General features: G+C 36.4%; 1 protein-coding gene and 1 pseudogene across 1 annotated transcript; one reads left to right on the top strand and one right to left on the bottom strand.

Moving 5' to 3' along the window:
- Nucleotides 1-278: 278 nt before the first annotated feature.
- On the bottom strand, nucleotides 279-4,906 carry LOC128015152 (serine protease 27-like). The gene is made up of 8 exons (XM_052598831.1): nucleotides 4,803-4,906; nucleotides 3,659-3,679; nucleotides 3,408-3,570; nucleotides 2,923-3,191; nucleotides 2,695-2,840; nucleotides 1,603-1,813; nucleotides 1,404-1,517; nucleotides 279-950 (listed from the first exon to the last, which is right to left on the bottom strand). The coding sequence occupies exons 1-8, from the start codon at nucleotides 4,849-4,851 to the stop codon at nucleotides 946-948; spliced, it is 978 nt and encodes a 325-aa protein (XP_052454791.1). The 5' UTR covers nucleotides 4,852-4,906; the 3' UTR covers nucleotides 279-945.
- A 10,099-nt stretch (nucleotides 4,907-15,005) lies between these two features.
- Nucleotides 15,006-18,207, top strand: LOC128015184 (trypsin-like; annotated as a pseudogene).
- Nucleotides 18,208-18,703: the final 496 nt, after the last annotated feature.

Genomic DNA, 18,703 nt, shown 5'->3' with positions numbered 1-18,703 from the left:
ATTTATTGCCATAATTAAAATTTATTGGTCATAGATATACTTTAAATATACATTTACACAACTAAAAATTATATCAACCAAAAAAAGTAACTGTGTATCTTTCTCTTGGGTCCTTCTCATAAATGAGTAAGCAGCAGCATTTAAAACAATAAACAGAGAATATGCACTGTTGCTCAATATTTAATTACTGCTTCAGATTCATGATATTTTTATTTGCTACAAGCAGGATACAAAAGAACCAAAGAATTTATACAAAAGAATAGCAGGATACAAAAGAAGCCCATTCAACGCTGTCATGTCGTGCATTTGTCTTGATAATAATAATCATATACAGTAACTGTTAGCATGTCTGCAATTAATGTGCACCTGGTTTATGAAAAACATTTCAGGGGGCCCAAGGCAGTCGTCGGCCTTTGACTAATGGTTAAGTCCGCCCCTGATGTGGACCTTAGAGAACACTAAAAACAATAAAAAAGGCAGTTCATGACCACTTTGAAGAAGTAACCACTCATTTATCAGCAGAAATAATAAATGATCAGATCAATTTTAAACATTAGGTAATTAGATGACAATTTTTTTTATATATAAGAAAAGTCAAATGCTTAAATTAAGGAAAGTTGCCCATGGCTACAATTGACACTAAATAATGACATGCTAGAAATTGAAAAAGAGAAAAAAAAGAGACAAGGATTCTACTAATGGAGTGAGGAAAGTACTGTTAGACATATAAGTATGTTGAACATAAACAATATGCATTTACAGCTCTGAGTGAAGTCAGTGCAGCAATTTCTTTGACTGGTGCTCATTCCTGACTGTGCAACTCATCCAAAGTGGTACTGATTTAAAATCTCCTCGCAGAACAATCAGATAAAGTTAATCTGATTTATGTGCAAGTGACATGATTATAAATGTGTGATTAAATAATCCATGGAATTATGGGACACCTCACACTGCAGAGACACAAAAACAAAAAAAGAAAATAAGTCATGAGAATGAGCAAGAAAGAGTTAATTTTGGTCTATAATTTTTGGAAATTTAAAGTATATGTTTAATATATTTTATGGTGTGCAATAATTAAAAATTACGTATTTAGGTATGTAAAATGTATGCATATTTTATATCATAAGCATGTGGCATTGATTTTAAAGAAACACATTTCGTGAAGAGAACTGGTAACACTTTAAAAACATTGATTTTATACATCCATTCACAATGAGACTAGTCAATTAAACATAATTGTAAAAAATGCTAAAAGCAAAAAAAGTGGAGCAAGCTAAGAAAAACGACTAGCATCATTTGTTTGCAAACGCCAAATGATGTGATATTTTGTTTCTAATGCAACAGCATTTTTTACATTTTTAAACATCTGTAAGTTTTACTGAAATGAGTGTGTTTGGACTTACAGGTACAAAGCTGTCTATAATCTTTGCAGCAGTTTAAAATGCAGTTAGTATTGCAGTTGCAGCGGAAGTTACTGTTGTACTTCTCGTTACATCTCCCGCTACAGGAGGTTGAGGCTGCACACACAAACCAGCATTAGTCAAACAAGTATCCTCTGTTAATTGTGTATAAGCTGTGTAGGTCTCTGAAAGAAAGTTTTACTTAGGCTGCCGGAGCATGAGTTTGAGGCACTGAAGGTGACAAATCCCGGCAGGTTTTGTCCCAGGTTGTTTGTGATCCAACTCTGATATCGAGACACACTGGTGTAAACTCCAGGAGAGTTGGGCCTGGCACAGCCGTAACCCCAGCTGGTGATCCCAGACTGAACCCACACTGTACACTGCTTACTCACCATCGGACCACCAGAATCCCCCTATAGAGAGGGACAGAAATAGAGAGATAGGAGGTTTTTATTATTATTATTAGGGTAGTAATTTTAACAGTAGAAGACAAAAACATGCTCTTGTAAAAACCTGTTAATTGGTTAATGGTAAGCTTTATATGTTGAAAACTGTAAACTGATGCAGGTGTCTTAACCGGATGGCCATGGCCCACCAGGGGATCAGGTAATTAATTTCAACATATTCTATAATTTACTAATTTTATGATTTATAGGTTAACTAAAAAAAAAAAAACAACAACAACACCACCACCTCTCTTGTGCGTATTCTGTGATTGTTTAGCTGTTTCTCATTGCTTTGTGTGAAATACAGTCTCTACAGCAGCTCATATGCAGAAGCATTTGAAAGCAAACTTCAGCTCTCAGTTGGATAAAGCAAAGCAATGTTGCACTAGTAAAGTTTTGATGGATGATGATTGTAATTAAGGTAAAGACTATTATAGAAGTAATCCTGACATACAGGAATCATACTTTAGGTGTGCGTTTGTTATTATTGACGAGGAAACAAACAATATTTGCTCTGTCAATGCACAGATCATTATAACATTGTATTTCTTCATTAACACATGTCAAAATGAATGTATTGTGAATGTTTTTATCGTGGATGCTGGCAGGTGAAGTGTGCTTTGGAGGAGTTGGTGAAGATCTGTGATGTTTGTATGGGTACAAGTCACTCCAAACACAGACACGATTGCTTGTAACAGAGGAACTGTTCACTGATCGATGTCAACTCGCATTTAGACAGTATTTATCCTCAATAGATAATGTGAATGCAAATAAATTACAACGGGTCTTGTAGTGTGTTATACTGTACATACTTCGATGTGTGCCAATATTCTGTTTGTTCATTGTACCTGGCAGGTGTCTTTGCCTCCCTGTATTAAACCAGCACACATCATGTTGCTAGTAACAGATCCAGAACCCATCAGATTATTACATTGAACATTGTCCACCACTGGAATCATAGTCTCCTGCAGAATCCCAGGAGAAGGTAGGTTCACTGAACACCAAACACACAATAATCAATGAATGATTTTAGGAGTAAATGCATTATGAATTAATGGGTTTGCATGTGTTTGTACCTCCAGATTGAGTATCTCCCCAGCCTGTGATCCAGCTGCTGGTGCCAGAAGGGAAGACGCTGTTCTGGGCCGCCAGACACACGGGTCTAATGTAGTTATTAAAGGTGACTGTGGAGGACAGCCGGAGCAGAGCGATGTCATTGTCGTTTGTGTTGCTGTTATAAGAGGGGTGAACGATTATCGTTCTCACGGTTCTGCTGATCTCATTGGCATTGACTCCCTGCTGTGTCCTCCTTCCCAAATACACAAGCAGACTGGATGTGCTGACACTAAATACAGTCAGAGAATGTGAACAATTTTGCAGTGTCATTTGACATAATTTGGTATTTTGTCATTTGGTAAAATTGAAACTTAAATGTCTTTGAATGCCAAAGGTTTTACATTGCATTTGAATGTCAAGCATGACAAATATCTTTAGAAATCAGTACATCTTTTTTTTTCATTAATACAAAACTGTTGCATATGTGTGTTTAGGTGAATCTTACCCAGGTAAACAGTGAGCTGCTGTCAGCACCCATTCGTTGTTGATGAGAGAGCCTCCGCAAAAGTGATATCCAGAATGCTGCAGACTGACCTGCCACGGCCAAGACCCTTCAGGTGCGTTCACACCACCAACAATACGGGTGTTTAGAGGAGCTTGTCCACAAACTATGAGAAAGAGATCAAAGATTATTCAGTATTTTAGTATTTCTACTATATGACTTGATGATGACATATGAATGAGAGGAGCTCTTACCAATAAACTGAGAAAGTGAACCTGCAAGGGAAGAAATAAAGTTTCTTTATAATGACCCTGCACACATTATTGCATTACTGCACTTATAGTGGTAGATTCAGTTAACAGTTTAGTTGGTGGGCATAACCTTTTGGTAAGTTTGGAATATATTTAGTAATCGTTGCTGAATATTCATCTTTTCCATGATATAATTTAAAACTATTTTTCAATTATTTAATTATATTTAAATTAAAAAAGTTATTTTAAATTATTTTATTTCAAAATATTTCACTTTTCACATTTTTTACTTTTTGTAAAATCCATAAATCCAGCACTCAACTTTTTCCAAACACATTAAAAATCTTAATTATTCCAAACTTTTGACTGGTAGTGTATTTTTTGACATGACATCACAAGAGTGTTTCTTGCACCAGCGCTCTTCACATGCTTCATTGATGCTTGTATATAGAACAGCCACAGACTCGGCACACCTCTACTTCCACTCACTATTACAAATCTACTAGCTAGTGAGCAACGCCTCATGGTACCTTCACAGAGAGGCTCAAAATCACTTTCCAGAACATTCTCATTCACCATTCCTGGCTGGTGGAATGATCTTCCCACCCCTATCCAGAATGCTGAATCCCTGACAATTTTTAATCGACAGCTGAAAACTCATCTCTTTCTAAACTACTTGGTTTCATCGTAAATAAATAAATAATAATAATAATAATTCTCTTTATTCCTTCTTTTTCTAGATTGTACTTATTTGAACAATGTATGAAACTTGGTATTACAAGCACTTTCTGTGTCTGTTTGCCTCTTTAAGAATAATCACTTTATGTGTCTCCTGATTGTAAGTCGCTTTGGATAATAGCGTGTGCAAAATGACAAAATGTAAACGCAAATACAAGAACCGACTCCTAAGAGTAATTTATTTGTGAATATGATTACACAGCAACATGTTTAGTCTGATTGATGAACAAATTATTCTTACAAGTCGGCTTATTTTATAAAAACATTCAAAATGAGTCACTGTGAATCAACATATGATACTGAACTGCAAGTTTCATGTCATATTATTTTAACAAAGCATTTGTTCCCTTTGTATAATGTCTTTGTTCATGGTTATCCTTACCCTAATAGATGTATCATGAGACCTTACCTTTGGCACATATGAGCAGGATCATTGTGATGCACGTTAATCTCCACATCTTCACACAGTCCCTCTGTTTGCTAGCAGAATGAATGCATAAGGTTATTTTGTTCTCTGAGACTCGTCTAGTCCCCTTTATATAGTTGTGCTTCTCGGTTTACTCTTTTCATCCGTCACTCACCTGCCCACTTCTTTTCTCTTTATGCTCCTCCTCCATTTTTGTCATTCTCTTTCAATCTTCATATTCTTTTTTGTATGCAAAGCTGTCAAGCACATATCCAATCACTTCACTGAGAACATTTTTCAGAGTTTGTACTTATTGTTAATTAATTGCAGGTATATTTGAGCAGTATTGACAAATACAAACTCCTATGAGGTCATTGAAGTCACAGAGATAGTAAATAGTGAATGATTTTTACTTATTAGATATCATGTGGTATTTGAACTTTCAGCTGAATTTCAAACTGGCCCAACAAGTTAATTTACATTGAAAAACATAAAAAAATATGGAATGGCAGAAGGAATCGAATCTTAAATGTTTCACATTGCATTTTAATGTCAAGCATGACATGTCCTTTTTCAGTCCTTTTTTCTTTTAGTCTGACTTTCTTTCCTGCTTGCTTCATTTCTTTTAGAAAAACACTTTAGAAACTAAGACACACACAGTGTGTTACTTATGACAACTTATTGTCAGATGGCAGCAACAATTACTCATAATAAAAGACATACATAGGTGAATCAGTCTGTGTGTTTAGATTTTTTTTTTTTTTACATTTTAGGAGATTTACTTGAAGGAAGTATTATTTATAATAAGATAATTGGAGTTTGCCAAAGATTAAACTTGAGCTTTAAAGCTTGCAATGTTTCTTTAACATAGGGACACCAATTGTGTGCTTAAGAATATTTGTGTTAGATTTATATTGCTCTTTTATGTTTGGCCTTTACAATGTCTAGGATCTCTTTGATGTTTTTTTTTTTTTTTTGTGATTGTTTATTGGCTGTGTAGACATGATCAGTCTGGTTCTCAGGTTCTGCCCCACTTTTCCCACCTCTAACATAACTGTGATGTTGCAACATCACAGCATCTCCACAATACAACAATACTGCAGCGGGAATAAAAGTTACACCTTCTTTCTTTGCGTGAAAATTTAGACAGTGTTATGCAAATCTTCCCACACAGTGACGTAGACGTGGGGGCGTGTTTAAACAAGTAATTTAGGGGGGCTTGGACTAGCCTTAACTTTTATAAAATAATATTGTAACGATATGCAAATCTCCATATTCATCGGGAAGAAGGAGGCGGGAACCGGCGCACAATCAAAACTCATTTTAATATTCAAAAGTAAATACAAAACGGCGCACCAGCCCCTCACGGACGACTGGTGCGCATAAATAAAAAGCAAACATAAAATAATATCCCAGGCCTGGTCCTCTCTCGTCCTTCACGGTCGTCACTCCAGTTTTATATCCTTCCATCTCCTACGTGGGACTCGATACTAGCGGTGGGGCTCAGGTGTAGCTCATCTCCAATCACTACACCTGGCCTCACTCCTCGTTCCCACGCCTCTCGGCCCCGCCCCACTCGCCACATACCCCCATCGCCCCTCGCAGGCCGGGGGGTACTCCCGAGACTGCGCTCTACTCCCCCCCCCCCCCTCCCTCCGGTGGAGACCGCTCACGGGGACCTGCGGGAACCTGGGGGTAGGACAGACGAGGCGAGAGAAAAGGAGATGGAAGGAGGAGCGACAGGGACGAGAGAGGGGAGAGAGGAAAAAAAAAAAAAAAAAAAAAAAAAAAAAAAAAATCCGGTTCCCAGACGCACTGCTGCTCGGCCCTCCACCGGCTGGGTGATCTCCTCCGCGGTGCCCGGCGGTGGTACTGGACGGCCCTCGGCGGACGGCACGACACTCCTCCGCCGCCCGGTGGACGGCGACGGCTCCTCCGATTTTGGGCAGCGGCAGGAGTCCCCCGTTCCCTGCCCCTCCGGATTCCGTCACGGAGGCGGCAGGCTCCGGCCCCCTGGCGAACGGCGCCGACTCCTCCGCTCCCTCACGGACGGCAGCCGCCCCTCCTTGTCGTGGGCGGTCGGCAGCGAGCTCGCCCGTCCCCGGCAACTCGCTCCAGCCCACCGCCTCGAGCGTCAATGGCGGCACGTACCTCGCCAGCTCGAGGGCACCGCGGATTCACCACAGCGGCGAGGGATCTTCAGCAGCGCGTCCCTCCTTCTCCCGGGTTTCGGCACCACTGTAACGATTTACAAATCTCCATATTCATCGGGAAGAAGGAGGCGGGAACCGGCGGACAATCAAAACACTTTAATATTCAAAATAAACAAAACAGCGCGTCAGCCCCTCACGGCGACTGACGCGCACAAATAAAAGCCAAACACATAAAATAATGTCCCAGGCCTGGTCCTCTCTCGTCCTTCACGGTCGTCACTCCAGTTTTATATCCTTCCATCTCCTACGTGGGACTCGATACTAGCACTACACCTGGCCTCACTCCTCGTTCCCACGCCTCTCGGCCCCGCCCCACTCGCCACAAATATTTCTTTGGGTTTAAGACTTTAGTCTTTGCAACTTTAGGGATCCTATCTATTCACAAACAGCTTGTAAGACTCCAAAGAGAAAGGAAAACTTAAAATTGCATCAAATGACTCCTTTAAGTTCTTTGTTCAAGGGCACAAGGACTAAACAGGATTTTGAAAATGTGCCAAGTTCTTAGTGTTACTTTAATAGGGTTTAAAAACCATTCTATTTTAAGAAAAGTTTCAGTTTATTTTCAATGAAATATGTCAAGTACAAATTCAAATTATTATTATTTCAAACATGACATTAATTCATAAAATTCATTGTTTTCGAAGAAAAAATATTTATTTGATTTGATGGACAATTGTCTAGAAATTGTCTAAGCAGTGTAGCAGCAATTTTGTTCAAATGTTTCAAGAATTTCATTTTAAAGAGGCTTTTTATATTATGATATAAAGAAGTCATTTTTAATGGCATTTTTATTTATTTTGATTAATACATAATTTTATTCACTTCAGTATTATTTTGACCAGAAAGGTGTTCATTTTCAAATTTGTTAGGACTAAAATCAAAACTGTTCACACTTGTATCACATCTCATTCTTTCTAAAGCTGATTACATACTTTCATTACAGCCACACATATTTTCTTCCCTCAATTTCTTTCCTCATACCTAAGACAAACTTCTATTACTGTTTTTTTTAACTGAATTGAACTGAATCGAATAATATTTTTTTAAAAAGACAGATAATTGTACTACGTAATCAGAACATTTGGTTTACTCACCAGAACACAATAGTATGAATCTTTTGGTTTAACAGCCAGTTATTTAACTAGCAAATAATGCAAGACCCTTTTCAAATCACCCTTTAGCAGGCCATGGTTAAATTGAATTAAATTTCCTGGTATTACTATGTTTGTGGGGACATTTGGTCCCCATGATGTAAGGAGATGACACACACACACTCACACTTTGTGAAAATTTTGGTTATAAAGTGAAACAAATCACTTTATAAAATTATACTGTAATTATCTTATTATATTTAATCATTCGTTTTGGAAATTGCAAAAAATGTATAGACATACTGAACCGAATGACACATACACAGATTAACAATTAAGATCAGATTAATTAAATTATATACAGATTTGACGGATGTTTACAAATATTGAACTGAACAAGGAGATATGCGAATGAATAGACTAATAGTATTAGCATTATGAAAGGCAGTCATTGAAAAACAATCATGTAAAAAAGAATGTAATTTGTGTTTTCTTTAACATAATTAAAAATATGCTGAAATATTTGGGTGAAAAGTGCATTTTTATGATCTGTTGTGAGATCAAAAACTGTTAATACAAAAACATTGTGATTTACCTATAGTAGCACAATAGTATGATAAAGCACCCTTAATGCAGTTTTGATTCAAACCTGGAATTTTAAATCTTTCTTCCAAAATGCATCAAAACGTAACAGTAAAAAAAGTAGCATATCTCAAAACTAGCTTATTTCATGTACATCAAAAACACTTTGTCACTCATAAAACAGTGACTTTAAGGATAGCATTGCAAGGTGCATTTTCTTTCTTTTAAGTGTTTTGATTATGTGCCAAACCCTAAATCTTTTACTACATACTAGGACAGGTTTTAAATATTGGCCAAGGGCTGATGATCAGAAGGCTGCTGGGTAAAGGACCTATAGCTCAGGTTGCTGCAGAGGGTTTTCTATCAATAATACTGTTAACTGCTTTGGATAAAAGCATCTTCTATATAACTACTTGCTTAGTAACAAGAGCATGAATGGCATAATTTTTTTGTGTAGGATCCACTGCAGGACATTACAAGAATAATTCACTTTAATGTAGAATACACACCAGATCCAGAGAAGAATGTCTTGACTATATAAAGCAGGCTAAAGTATATAACTACACAACTTCGAATGGTAATCAATGTAACAACAGGTACCAACAAAATACTGGTAACTGAACTTTTCTGCATAATTTGCAGTTCTTATAAAAATAAATCAATGTTTTATTGTATATTTACAGAGTAATTTCAGGATATTAAGGCTGAGAACCTACAAAACTCCTTAATCCAGTTCATGTCAATGTGGTACGCAATGACTCAGTTACAGTCATAGAAAGGAATTTCACAGGAATTTCAAAATAGCAAGTCATTATGTGGAAAAGGTCCCCTAAACAAGTACCTCAGGACCCTCAAGATTATATACTGTATTGAACAAGAATGTAAACTACACAGTAAGACATTACAAACTTTAAGTCTTTATGTAACATCACACATGTACCAGGTAACTATAATTGAGTGTACATCTATTTGAGGAAAGGATTGAGATTTATTAAGCAATGTTTATTCTCTGGGATCTAGAGATAGAAATGTCATATTGTGTTTTGTACTGTTAAAAATGTCACTTTCTGATGTCAGATAAATGAACACTCTCCTGACAGGACACTTCATGACAAACTGGTTTTGATGCTGTTAGTCATGAATCCTTTTCACTGGAACTGACTAAAATATTACCCTTTCAGCCTTTTCAGAAGACATACATAAATACAGTACATACATATATAAAGATACACTTAATATAAAGATATTATAAAATCACTATAGGAATAACAAATATAGAAATGATGCTTCAATGTTTCAATCCACATTGAAGTCCTGATCATCCTGGTTTGCAATAAAGACTCAGGCTAATCACCAAATAAATAAACATAAAATACAGATTTAATCTACCTGTATATATCTTAAACCCTAAATTCATGCTTCATCCCGAATCGTTTCTATTGTAAGTGCTACTCCAGCTTTGGGAGGTTAAAATCAGGGCCGTAGCTGGGGTATGCAGGTCCCTATTTAAAATTGTATAAATAGTACAAGTAAATAAATTAAACAAAGATACAAATTAAACAGTGCTTTAGGTTTTTTTTTTCTTTTAAGTTTTCTATGTGTTCAAGCACAGAAACTAGATAATAAAAAAGCATTGCATAGCCTTCACTGTATAAATATAAATTAATGCATGTTAAGGTCCAGTCCTTCAACTGTCCCGAGCATCTTTCACCACCTATCTTCCCTGCTAGCAATGGCCCTGGTTAAAATATTCACATGGTGAAATAAATGATATAGTATTATATTCACAATAAAAAGTTGATTTCTATAGCTTACTACTTCCTTATTAAAGACCATGATCTCATCCTGAAACATAACTTTCTGAAAAGCTCCTCCTCTACTAACCATTAACCCTCTTTTCAAAACTTTAACAGCTATTGTAGTCAAAAATCTGGGTGGCAGCGGTCCTTTGTGGCTTGTGGCCTGTTGGTTTATTGTTAGTGAGATGTTACGTGCAGGAACTGCACTGATGATTTATTATCTCCTCGTTCCTTGAAATTTAACACAGTATAATGTATAGCCTATTGAAGGTAAACTGAAGTTTAATTTTATGACATTTTTAATAATGGTGGGACACTACACAACATCATTTCCTGAACCTTTTTATTGTATTAACTGTGGATATTATTATTATAAGATGTTGCATGTAAAAAAATTTAAATGTGAATTTTTTATAGCCTCATATTTGTCATATATTTTTCATATATATTTTTAAGTTCGCCAATGACTTTTAGATGTGTTTAACATTGTAATACAACAGGATTTTTTTTCTACTTAAAAATTATGATCTTTTTTATTAATACTAGTTAATCAGTGCTGTTCATCATAGGCAAGTCTGAATTTATCATACATTGAAAAACAAACTTTCTTTTCGTTTGTTTGTGTGTGGATGTGTAATATAAAGAGTAAATGTTTTATTGGAAACATGACATCTATGCTCGTTTTGAACAAGCCAGTCAATTTCTTCAAAGCAGTCCCTCTATGGAATTATATTTGGTTCAATAAAAATGAACGTAACTTCATAAAACTGAACGTAACTTTTTAAGAAACCATCAAAAATCTGCCATTACAAAAGAAGAACAACACAATGAAAATTAAAAAAGTGAACTCAGTCGCACAAATTTAATGTTATGCTTCATTCTTTGTTAATGTTTTTTAAGATTCGTTTTTTGCTAATCATGGATTCTGAATGCATTGCCACAGATTTTGCTTACGATGCGCAGTTTTTCGATTGGTGTTTTGACACAAACCTCTCGTGGGGCCGGGGTTAACAGTGATTTACTCTGATTGGATAGTGAGCTTTTGATGGACAGGTGCTCTCTGACCGGGAAATACAGACCCCACCCAGTCGCACGCATACTGAAAGCTCTCGCGGTGATTAAATCTGGTCTCTACCGCAAAAATTATCTTTCATAGACAAGTGAAAGAAATTTCTTTTAAGTTCATACACAGGTTCTGCCCTGTAAAGAAGTTTATACAAAGATTTAAATCTGACATCTTACAAGCTCTTTTTGTTCGAGTTCTGAAGAAACTGTACACTTATTTCCGTCATGTCATACACTCATTTGAGATGATATTGGTGTGTTTGTCAACTGTAAGATTTTGCCAGGCTTCTCAGTACATATGAAAAACATTATATTTGGGTATTATGACTCTGACCCTGTTTTTCTAAAAGAAATGGAAAACTATTTGAATGCACTATCAGTAACTACTAATAAGAAAACTAATAAGGACTGTTAGAATTTACTCTTCTTTTCATCTCCTTGTGTAATTTTGTTTAGATTTTGGCCCTCTTTTCTTTAGTTCTATTTAATTTTGTATTCTTTTTTTGTGTGTGGTTGTGGTTGATTATGTGATATATGTTTATACTTTTGTATGTTTTTGTTCTCTGCATTAATAAAAAAAAAAGAAAAAAAAACCTCTCACATTGATTTGTATGCAATACGTCGTGCCTTGTATTACTAAATATGTAAACAATATTTGACCTTCGATCGACTCAGTCTGTAAAGATCAGGGGGGCAGGGTTTCATATTTTTTTGAAGCACCCCTGTGCGCCGCCATTGGCTAGCAGACCCCCACCTGCTGTTAGCATTCCATTGACTCCCATTCATTTTGCCGTCACTTTGACAGTGAATAACTTTACATCTGAGGTGTTTAAAGACTCCATTTGTCCATTAATTATTTCTAAAGAAACACGAAAATGTATAAAAGGCTCCATTACCTTGTATCTTACGTTATGGTACCGTAGAAGCAGTTTTTGTAAAAAATAGGCTAACGATTGCGTCATGACCAACGACTCTCTGTTGCACAGTAGAGAAATTACCGTATGGACAGGAGGAGAAGCTCGCAGGCAATCTTTTACTGTCTATGAGGCAATCGAAGGGACGTGGAGGCATAAAGTCAAGGGAGATAATTAATCAGAATACTTACCACAATTTGCTCCTGTTTACGCTCGCCTTCTCTGCAAGATTCAGTGGGTGATTCAGATTTCTCTTTGCACAGCGATTAGAAGACTTACAGGTTGCTCATGTGACATATACGTCATCAAGCTCAGTTACGTCATCTGCACAGTACATTTTTATCCGTTGAATCCAATGGGGTCACTGTGTCCATTTCTTTTACTGTCTATGATAAAGATGAGCTTTCAGGAGACAGAGACACAGAGCGGCGTCATCTTCCTCCTGCGCTTGTCCTTCAGGCAGCTTGAAGTAAGCTTGCGTTACTGAAGTAACCAATAACGTCTATGCAAGTTTTTCGTGTTACAGTGTGCTACAGTTTGTTGCAGGTTATTATTGTCATTCCGTAACACAAGCTTACTTCAAGCTACCTTGAAGGAAAGAGCTCATCTTTACAGACTGAGATTACCGAAGGTCAAATATTATTTACATATATATACAAATCACCATGAGAGCTTTCCAATATGCGTGTGACTGGGTGGCGTCTGTATTTCCCAATCAGAGAGCACCTGTCCATCAAAAGCTCACAATCTAATCAGAGTAGATCACTGTTAACCCCTCCCCCACAAGAAGTTTGTGTCAAAACACCAAACGGAAAAAACTGCGAATGATAAGCGAAATCTGTGGCAATGCATTAAGAATCCACGATTAGCGAAAACGAATCTTTGAAAATCATTAACAAAGAATGAAGCATATTTGAAGAGCCTGTTAAATTTGTGCAACTGAGTTAATTTTTTTCACTTTCATTGTGGATTTCTTCTTTTGTAATGGCATATTTTTGATAGTTTCTGAAAACGTTACGTTCAGTTTTATAAAGTTTCATTCATTTTTATTGAAGCAAATGTAATTCCATATCCCTCAACATCTTAACCACTTTCACTGTCCAAAGGTTATCAGTAATAAATGAGTTGGAAGATTGTGTAATGATACCTTTCAGATGTAAAACAAGGTCCCCTGTTGGTGTCATTTATTACAGCAAGAGACTTCACAAGCCAAATGATGCCATGTATTTATTTAATCATTTATACAGATACATATTACAGACATGTATTCAAATGATATTATCACTTACCGCTGATATTTCAAATACAAATATATTGTTTCTTTGTATATTAGATTAATATTAAAATCAAGTTAAAATGTTTGACACATTTTATTTGAAATCTTTAGTCTCAATAGAGAAATTAATTCAAATGTTTGTCATTTTCTGCTGATTTAAAAATATATTTATACATTCATTCGATTAGGTGTACTTGCACAGCTTATAGAATGTTTGAAGAAACTGAAAACATCGGTGAGCCGTGTAGGAGTTTATGCCAACCAAGAGTTAGTATCCATGATCCACTGACAGCAAAGACAGAGAAACAAGCAGAGCTGAAGGACTTCTGGTCTTTTAGGATACTATTTGACTTCTGTTATTTTATTATTTGCTGTTTCAGTGATTTGAGTATTATTTAAAAACTAAAAACATCATAAACAATTGCAAGTGTGCAAATGTCAAATCTCTTAACACATCTTTTGTGGCAAGAGATTGAGGCTACAAAAAAAAACATTTGAACAAGCATCATGGAGAGAAGTGAGAGTTGTTAAGGAGGCATGAATGTGTGCAGGTGTGTGTGAGAGGGTTACACTGATACGGAGGAGGTCTTGCGGTAGTAGCAGAAAATCGTGTGAAAGTAGAAGTTGTTGAGGTATCAGAAATCAGTGATGTGCATGTGCAGTGCAGATTGACATGTACTTGATGGGTTGTAAATGACAAATACCAGCAGGTTCTGGCCAATCTTGTTTGTCATCCAGCTCTTATACTGTGACACGCGGGTATAAACACCAGGTGCGTTGGGTTCAGCACAGCCATAACCCCAGCCGGTGATACCAGACTGAGCCCACGTTGAACACTGCTTGCTCACTATTGGACCACCAGTATCCCTCAACAGAAAGACAGGAGTTTTTCTTTAAAAAAAATATATGAAGAACCTAATGGCCTTTTTAAACATGTAGCATGTTTAGCACACTTGCTCTCATAAACCCTTTCTCCTCTTCATTCTCTGCTTGCCTTTTGTCTAATCATTCCAATGTCGCAATAATCAGTTATTATAATTTTTTGCACCTCGCCCTGTTTTCATAATGCGGATCTGTTAAACATGTATTCTAGAACTAAATTCACTAAATACAGATCTAAAATGCAAGTTTGTTTTCAGAGATAAAGAGTTTTGTTAATCCCAGTCTTAATTCCACAGGGTGTTCTTTGATCACCCAAAACTGCATCATTTACTCACCCACATGTTGTTGCAAACCGGTTTGACTTTCAACAGTGGAACACAAAAGATGACGCTGAATGACACAGCAGACACCATTAACTGCATGGAAGAAAAGACACGTGAACTATAGATTTCAGGACAGTGGAAACTTTTTGTGTACACTTTATTTTACAGTAGGTGTATTTACAGAAGAAATGAATGGTAGTATAAGGTAACTACATGGGTTGAGATTAGGTATCGTTGTAAGTTCATGGTTAGTACCTAGTTAATACCCAGTTTTTGTAATTGCTGTAAATAAAGTGTTACCAATTTTTTTTTTTTTTACTATTTAAAGAAAATTTAAGAATAAATGGCAAAAGATTATACTAGTAGTAGATGCAAATGGATAAGTTGCTCCTGATGTCACACAAAGAACAGAAACATGTATCTTCTATTTAATTAAGTTATTTTTAAAATGTTTTATTCAGCTGTACCTTGTTACAAAAATAATAGAAATTACATTTGAAATCCAGTGTAAGTATTCTAATATTCAATTATTGTTTTTTTTAATTCTTGAATTATTAAATGTTCCAAAATATACATTTGCTATTTAGATGGTTTATTTTCTGATATTAAAATGCATAGCAACATGTGAGAGAATGTGAGCTGATTATTTAGAGGAGCCATCCATAGCCATCCATAATCAAACAGTATTCATTGACAAACAGGTACAAAAAAAGGTGTTGGCGAAACACACATATACATAAATGACAGTATTTGTTAGTCTGAAATGCGAATTATGACCTAAATGCAGCATGTGGCAATCAGATCAACAGAATCAACACATAATAAATGATCTTTTTTTTCAACACCATGACATTAATTTGAATCTCTCTCTCTCCCTACATATATAGAATTCAATAAAATGCTGTTAAAATATTATGTAAGATTTTTTTACAGACTAATTATTAATTAAGACTAATTAATTTATAAAATAAAAAAATAAAAATTGCATTAAAGATTAGTTAAAAGATTTAGTAATTTGCGTTTAACAGATCTGCATTTCGAAAATAGGGCGAGGGGCTAAAATAATAATAAAAATGGATTTGTGAGATTTTAAAGTGGTTAGATAAATGGCGAGCAGAGACTGCAGAAGTGAATATATAAAGGCTTTGTGAGGGCAAAAAGAACCAAATCCACCATCTCCATCCATTCCGCAAGAGAAGAGATGGTTTGTGGAAATGTGGAGGTTTGGCCCTGCTCTTATGTGTTCAAGGACTTTTACTTGTTTAAGGTAGAAACTTCATCAGCACTAAATGTTTCTGCCACGGCCCTGGTTCATGTGGGATAATTTCATTAAGTTAATTAGTTAGAGGATGTCACCCATGAAATCCTTCCTGTTTAATGTGTGCTGTTATGTCTCTTTCACTGCAGGTTCACTTTATCAGCTGAATGGTAAGAGCTTGTCTCATTCTTCATATGTTCATATGAATCACAGTTTAACAGAATTGCACATGTGAAGAATTTCTTTATAGTTTGTGGACAAGCCCCTCTAAACACCCGTATTGTGGGTGGTGTGGATGCCTCTGAGGGTTCATGGCCGTAGCAGGTCAGTCTGCACAGCTCCAAATTTGGAGGTCATTTTTGCGGAGGCTCCCTCATCAACAGTGAATGGTTACTGACAGCAGCTCACTGTTTAACTGGGTAAAATTCACCTGAATACATAAGCACTTGTTTTGTTTTGCTTGGTAGAATGTACCTTTTTCTTTTCTGTGTATTTGGGAAGGAGGACACAGCAGGGAGTCAATGCCAATGAGATCAGCAGAAACATCACTACAGTCATCGTCCACACCTCCTACGATAGGAACACAAACGACAATGACATCGCTCTGCTCCGGCTGTCCTCCACAGTCACCTTTAATAACTACATTAGACCCGTGTGTCTGGCGGCCCAGAACAGTGTCTTCCCTTCTGGCACCAGCAGCTGGATCACAGGCTGGGGAGATACTCAATCTGGAGGTACAGACACATGCAAACCCATTAATTCATAATGCATCTACCCCTAAAATCATTCATTGATTATTGTGTGTTTGGTGTTCAGTGAACCTACCTTCTCCTGGGATTCTGCAGGAGACTATGATTCCAGTGGTGGACTATGTTCAATGTAATAATCTGATGGGTTCTGGATCTGTTACTAGCAACATGATGTGTGCTGGTTTAATACAGGGAGGCAAAGAAACCTGCCAGGTATAACCACCAACCAGATTAAGCATGTGTATAAAAACATCCTGCATATCTTAAAGTCCACAGAGTTTCTCTAATACTGTATATATTTACACACAAACATCTATGCTGCATTTATATATTTGTACATGATTCTCCATTTGCATTCTGGCCATCTTACATTCTGGCCCAAAAAAAACAAAAACTTATCCTCTTTTTCATTCTGTAGGGGGATTTTTGTGGTCCAATGGTGAGCCAGCAGTGTTCAGTGTGGGTTCAGTCTGGTATCACCGGCTGGGGTTATGGCTGTGCTGATCCCAATGCACCTGGTGTTTACACCCGCGTGTCACAGTATAAGAGCTGGATGACAAACAAGATTGGACAGAATCTGCCAGGTTTTGTCACCTTCAGCCCTACAAGCACATGCCAGTCTGTTTCTACTATATCACACACTTCTACAACCTTCCTAACTACTACTAAAACTACTACATCACCAAGTACTACCACCCCAAAAACTTCTACTACCATAAGAACTGCAACAGCGACTCTTTTGCCCAATCAGGATAGATATTTTTCATACTTTACTGTACACACCTTTACAAACATCCTGAAATGGCTATTCCACCCAAAAATGAAAATTTTGTCATCATTTACTACCCCTTCATGTCATTACAAACCTGAAGGTGTTTACGATTTCTATAAAAAAAGATGTTTAGAAAAATGCTCAGAGGCAACTGATATTTCAAAATATCTTCTTCTTTCATGATTTTTTTTTTCACTTCATACATATCTGCATAATGCTTAATAATGACTTTTTTTTGTTGTAGCCTCAAACTCTTGTCAAAGGACATGTGGTGAGAGATCCGACTTCCACAACCGCTGCAACTGTAATCCTCGCTGCCTCTTAAACTGCTGCAGGGATTATGAAAAGATATGCAGTAATTCCAAATACACACACAAACAAGTGTTCATTGTTCTGAAACACAACCAGACATGATTCAAATTTGGATTTATTTTTTTTTTTGTCTCTGTTTGTTTTTGTGTCTCTGCAGGGTTTCAGTGGATAATTCCTGGTTGGCAGTCTTCTAAATGACTCACCTGCACTTTATGTTTTTAATTTGTTTAAACAGTCTGTGCAACAACTTCATGCATCAAGTACAGGTTATACAACAACATATTTCTTTAAATCAGCAAAGAATAAATTTTAAATAAATTTTCTTCAAAATATATGTGTAATGAAAGTCTTATTTTTTCCTTTTTTTTTAGACTAATGATTTATTTGTGTCAGAATTGTACCTAAATAATTCAAAATTCATTTTATAGAACATACAAATTCATACAAGTGGATTATATAATATTAGCATGACTTGCTAATATAATTTGGCTCTTGTTTGTAATCTGTATTATATAAATGACTAAATAAATACTGCATCATCTGGCTTGCAAATCACACCGAAGTGGGTGGATGAAAAGTGTTTGTAGTGTCATGACACAAACCAAATGCCTTTGTTTCACCTCGACAAGGATGTACAAATAATAAAGTGATACAACACATTGCTCATT

The sequence above is a fragment of the Carassius gibelio genome, chromosome A6 (genome assembly GCF_023724105.1).
Source record: "Carassius gibelio isolate Cgi1373 ecotype wild population from Czech Republic chromosome A6, carGib1.2-hapl.c, whole genome shotgun sequence".
NCBI lineage: Eukaryota > Metazoa > Chordata > Actinopteri > Cypriniformes > Cyprinidae > Carassius > Carassius gibelio.
The sequence above is the reverse complement of the archived record's forward strand: the minus strand, read 5'-3'. Positions and strand labels throughout refer to the sequence as shown.

What these genes read in the sequence shown, in the direction of transcription:
- LOC128015152 (XM_052598831.1), bottom strand. Translation starts at nt 4,851, where the DNA reads ATGTGGAGATTAACGTGCATCACAATGATCCTGCTCATATGTGCCAAA. An exon ending in CCTGCTCATATGTGCCAAAG is followed by an intron (nt 3,680 to 4,802) that starts GTAAGGTCTCAT and finishes CTTCCCTTGCAG; the next exon opens with GTTCACTTTCTCAGTTTATT. An exon ending in GAGGCAAAGACACCTGCCAG is followed by an intron (nt 1,814 to 2,694) that starts GTACAATGAACA and finishes CCCTCTCTATAG; the next exon opens with GGGGATTCTGGTGGTCCGAT.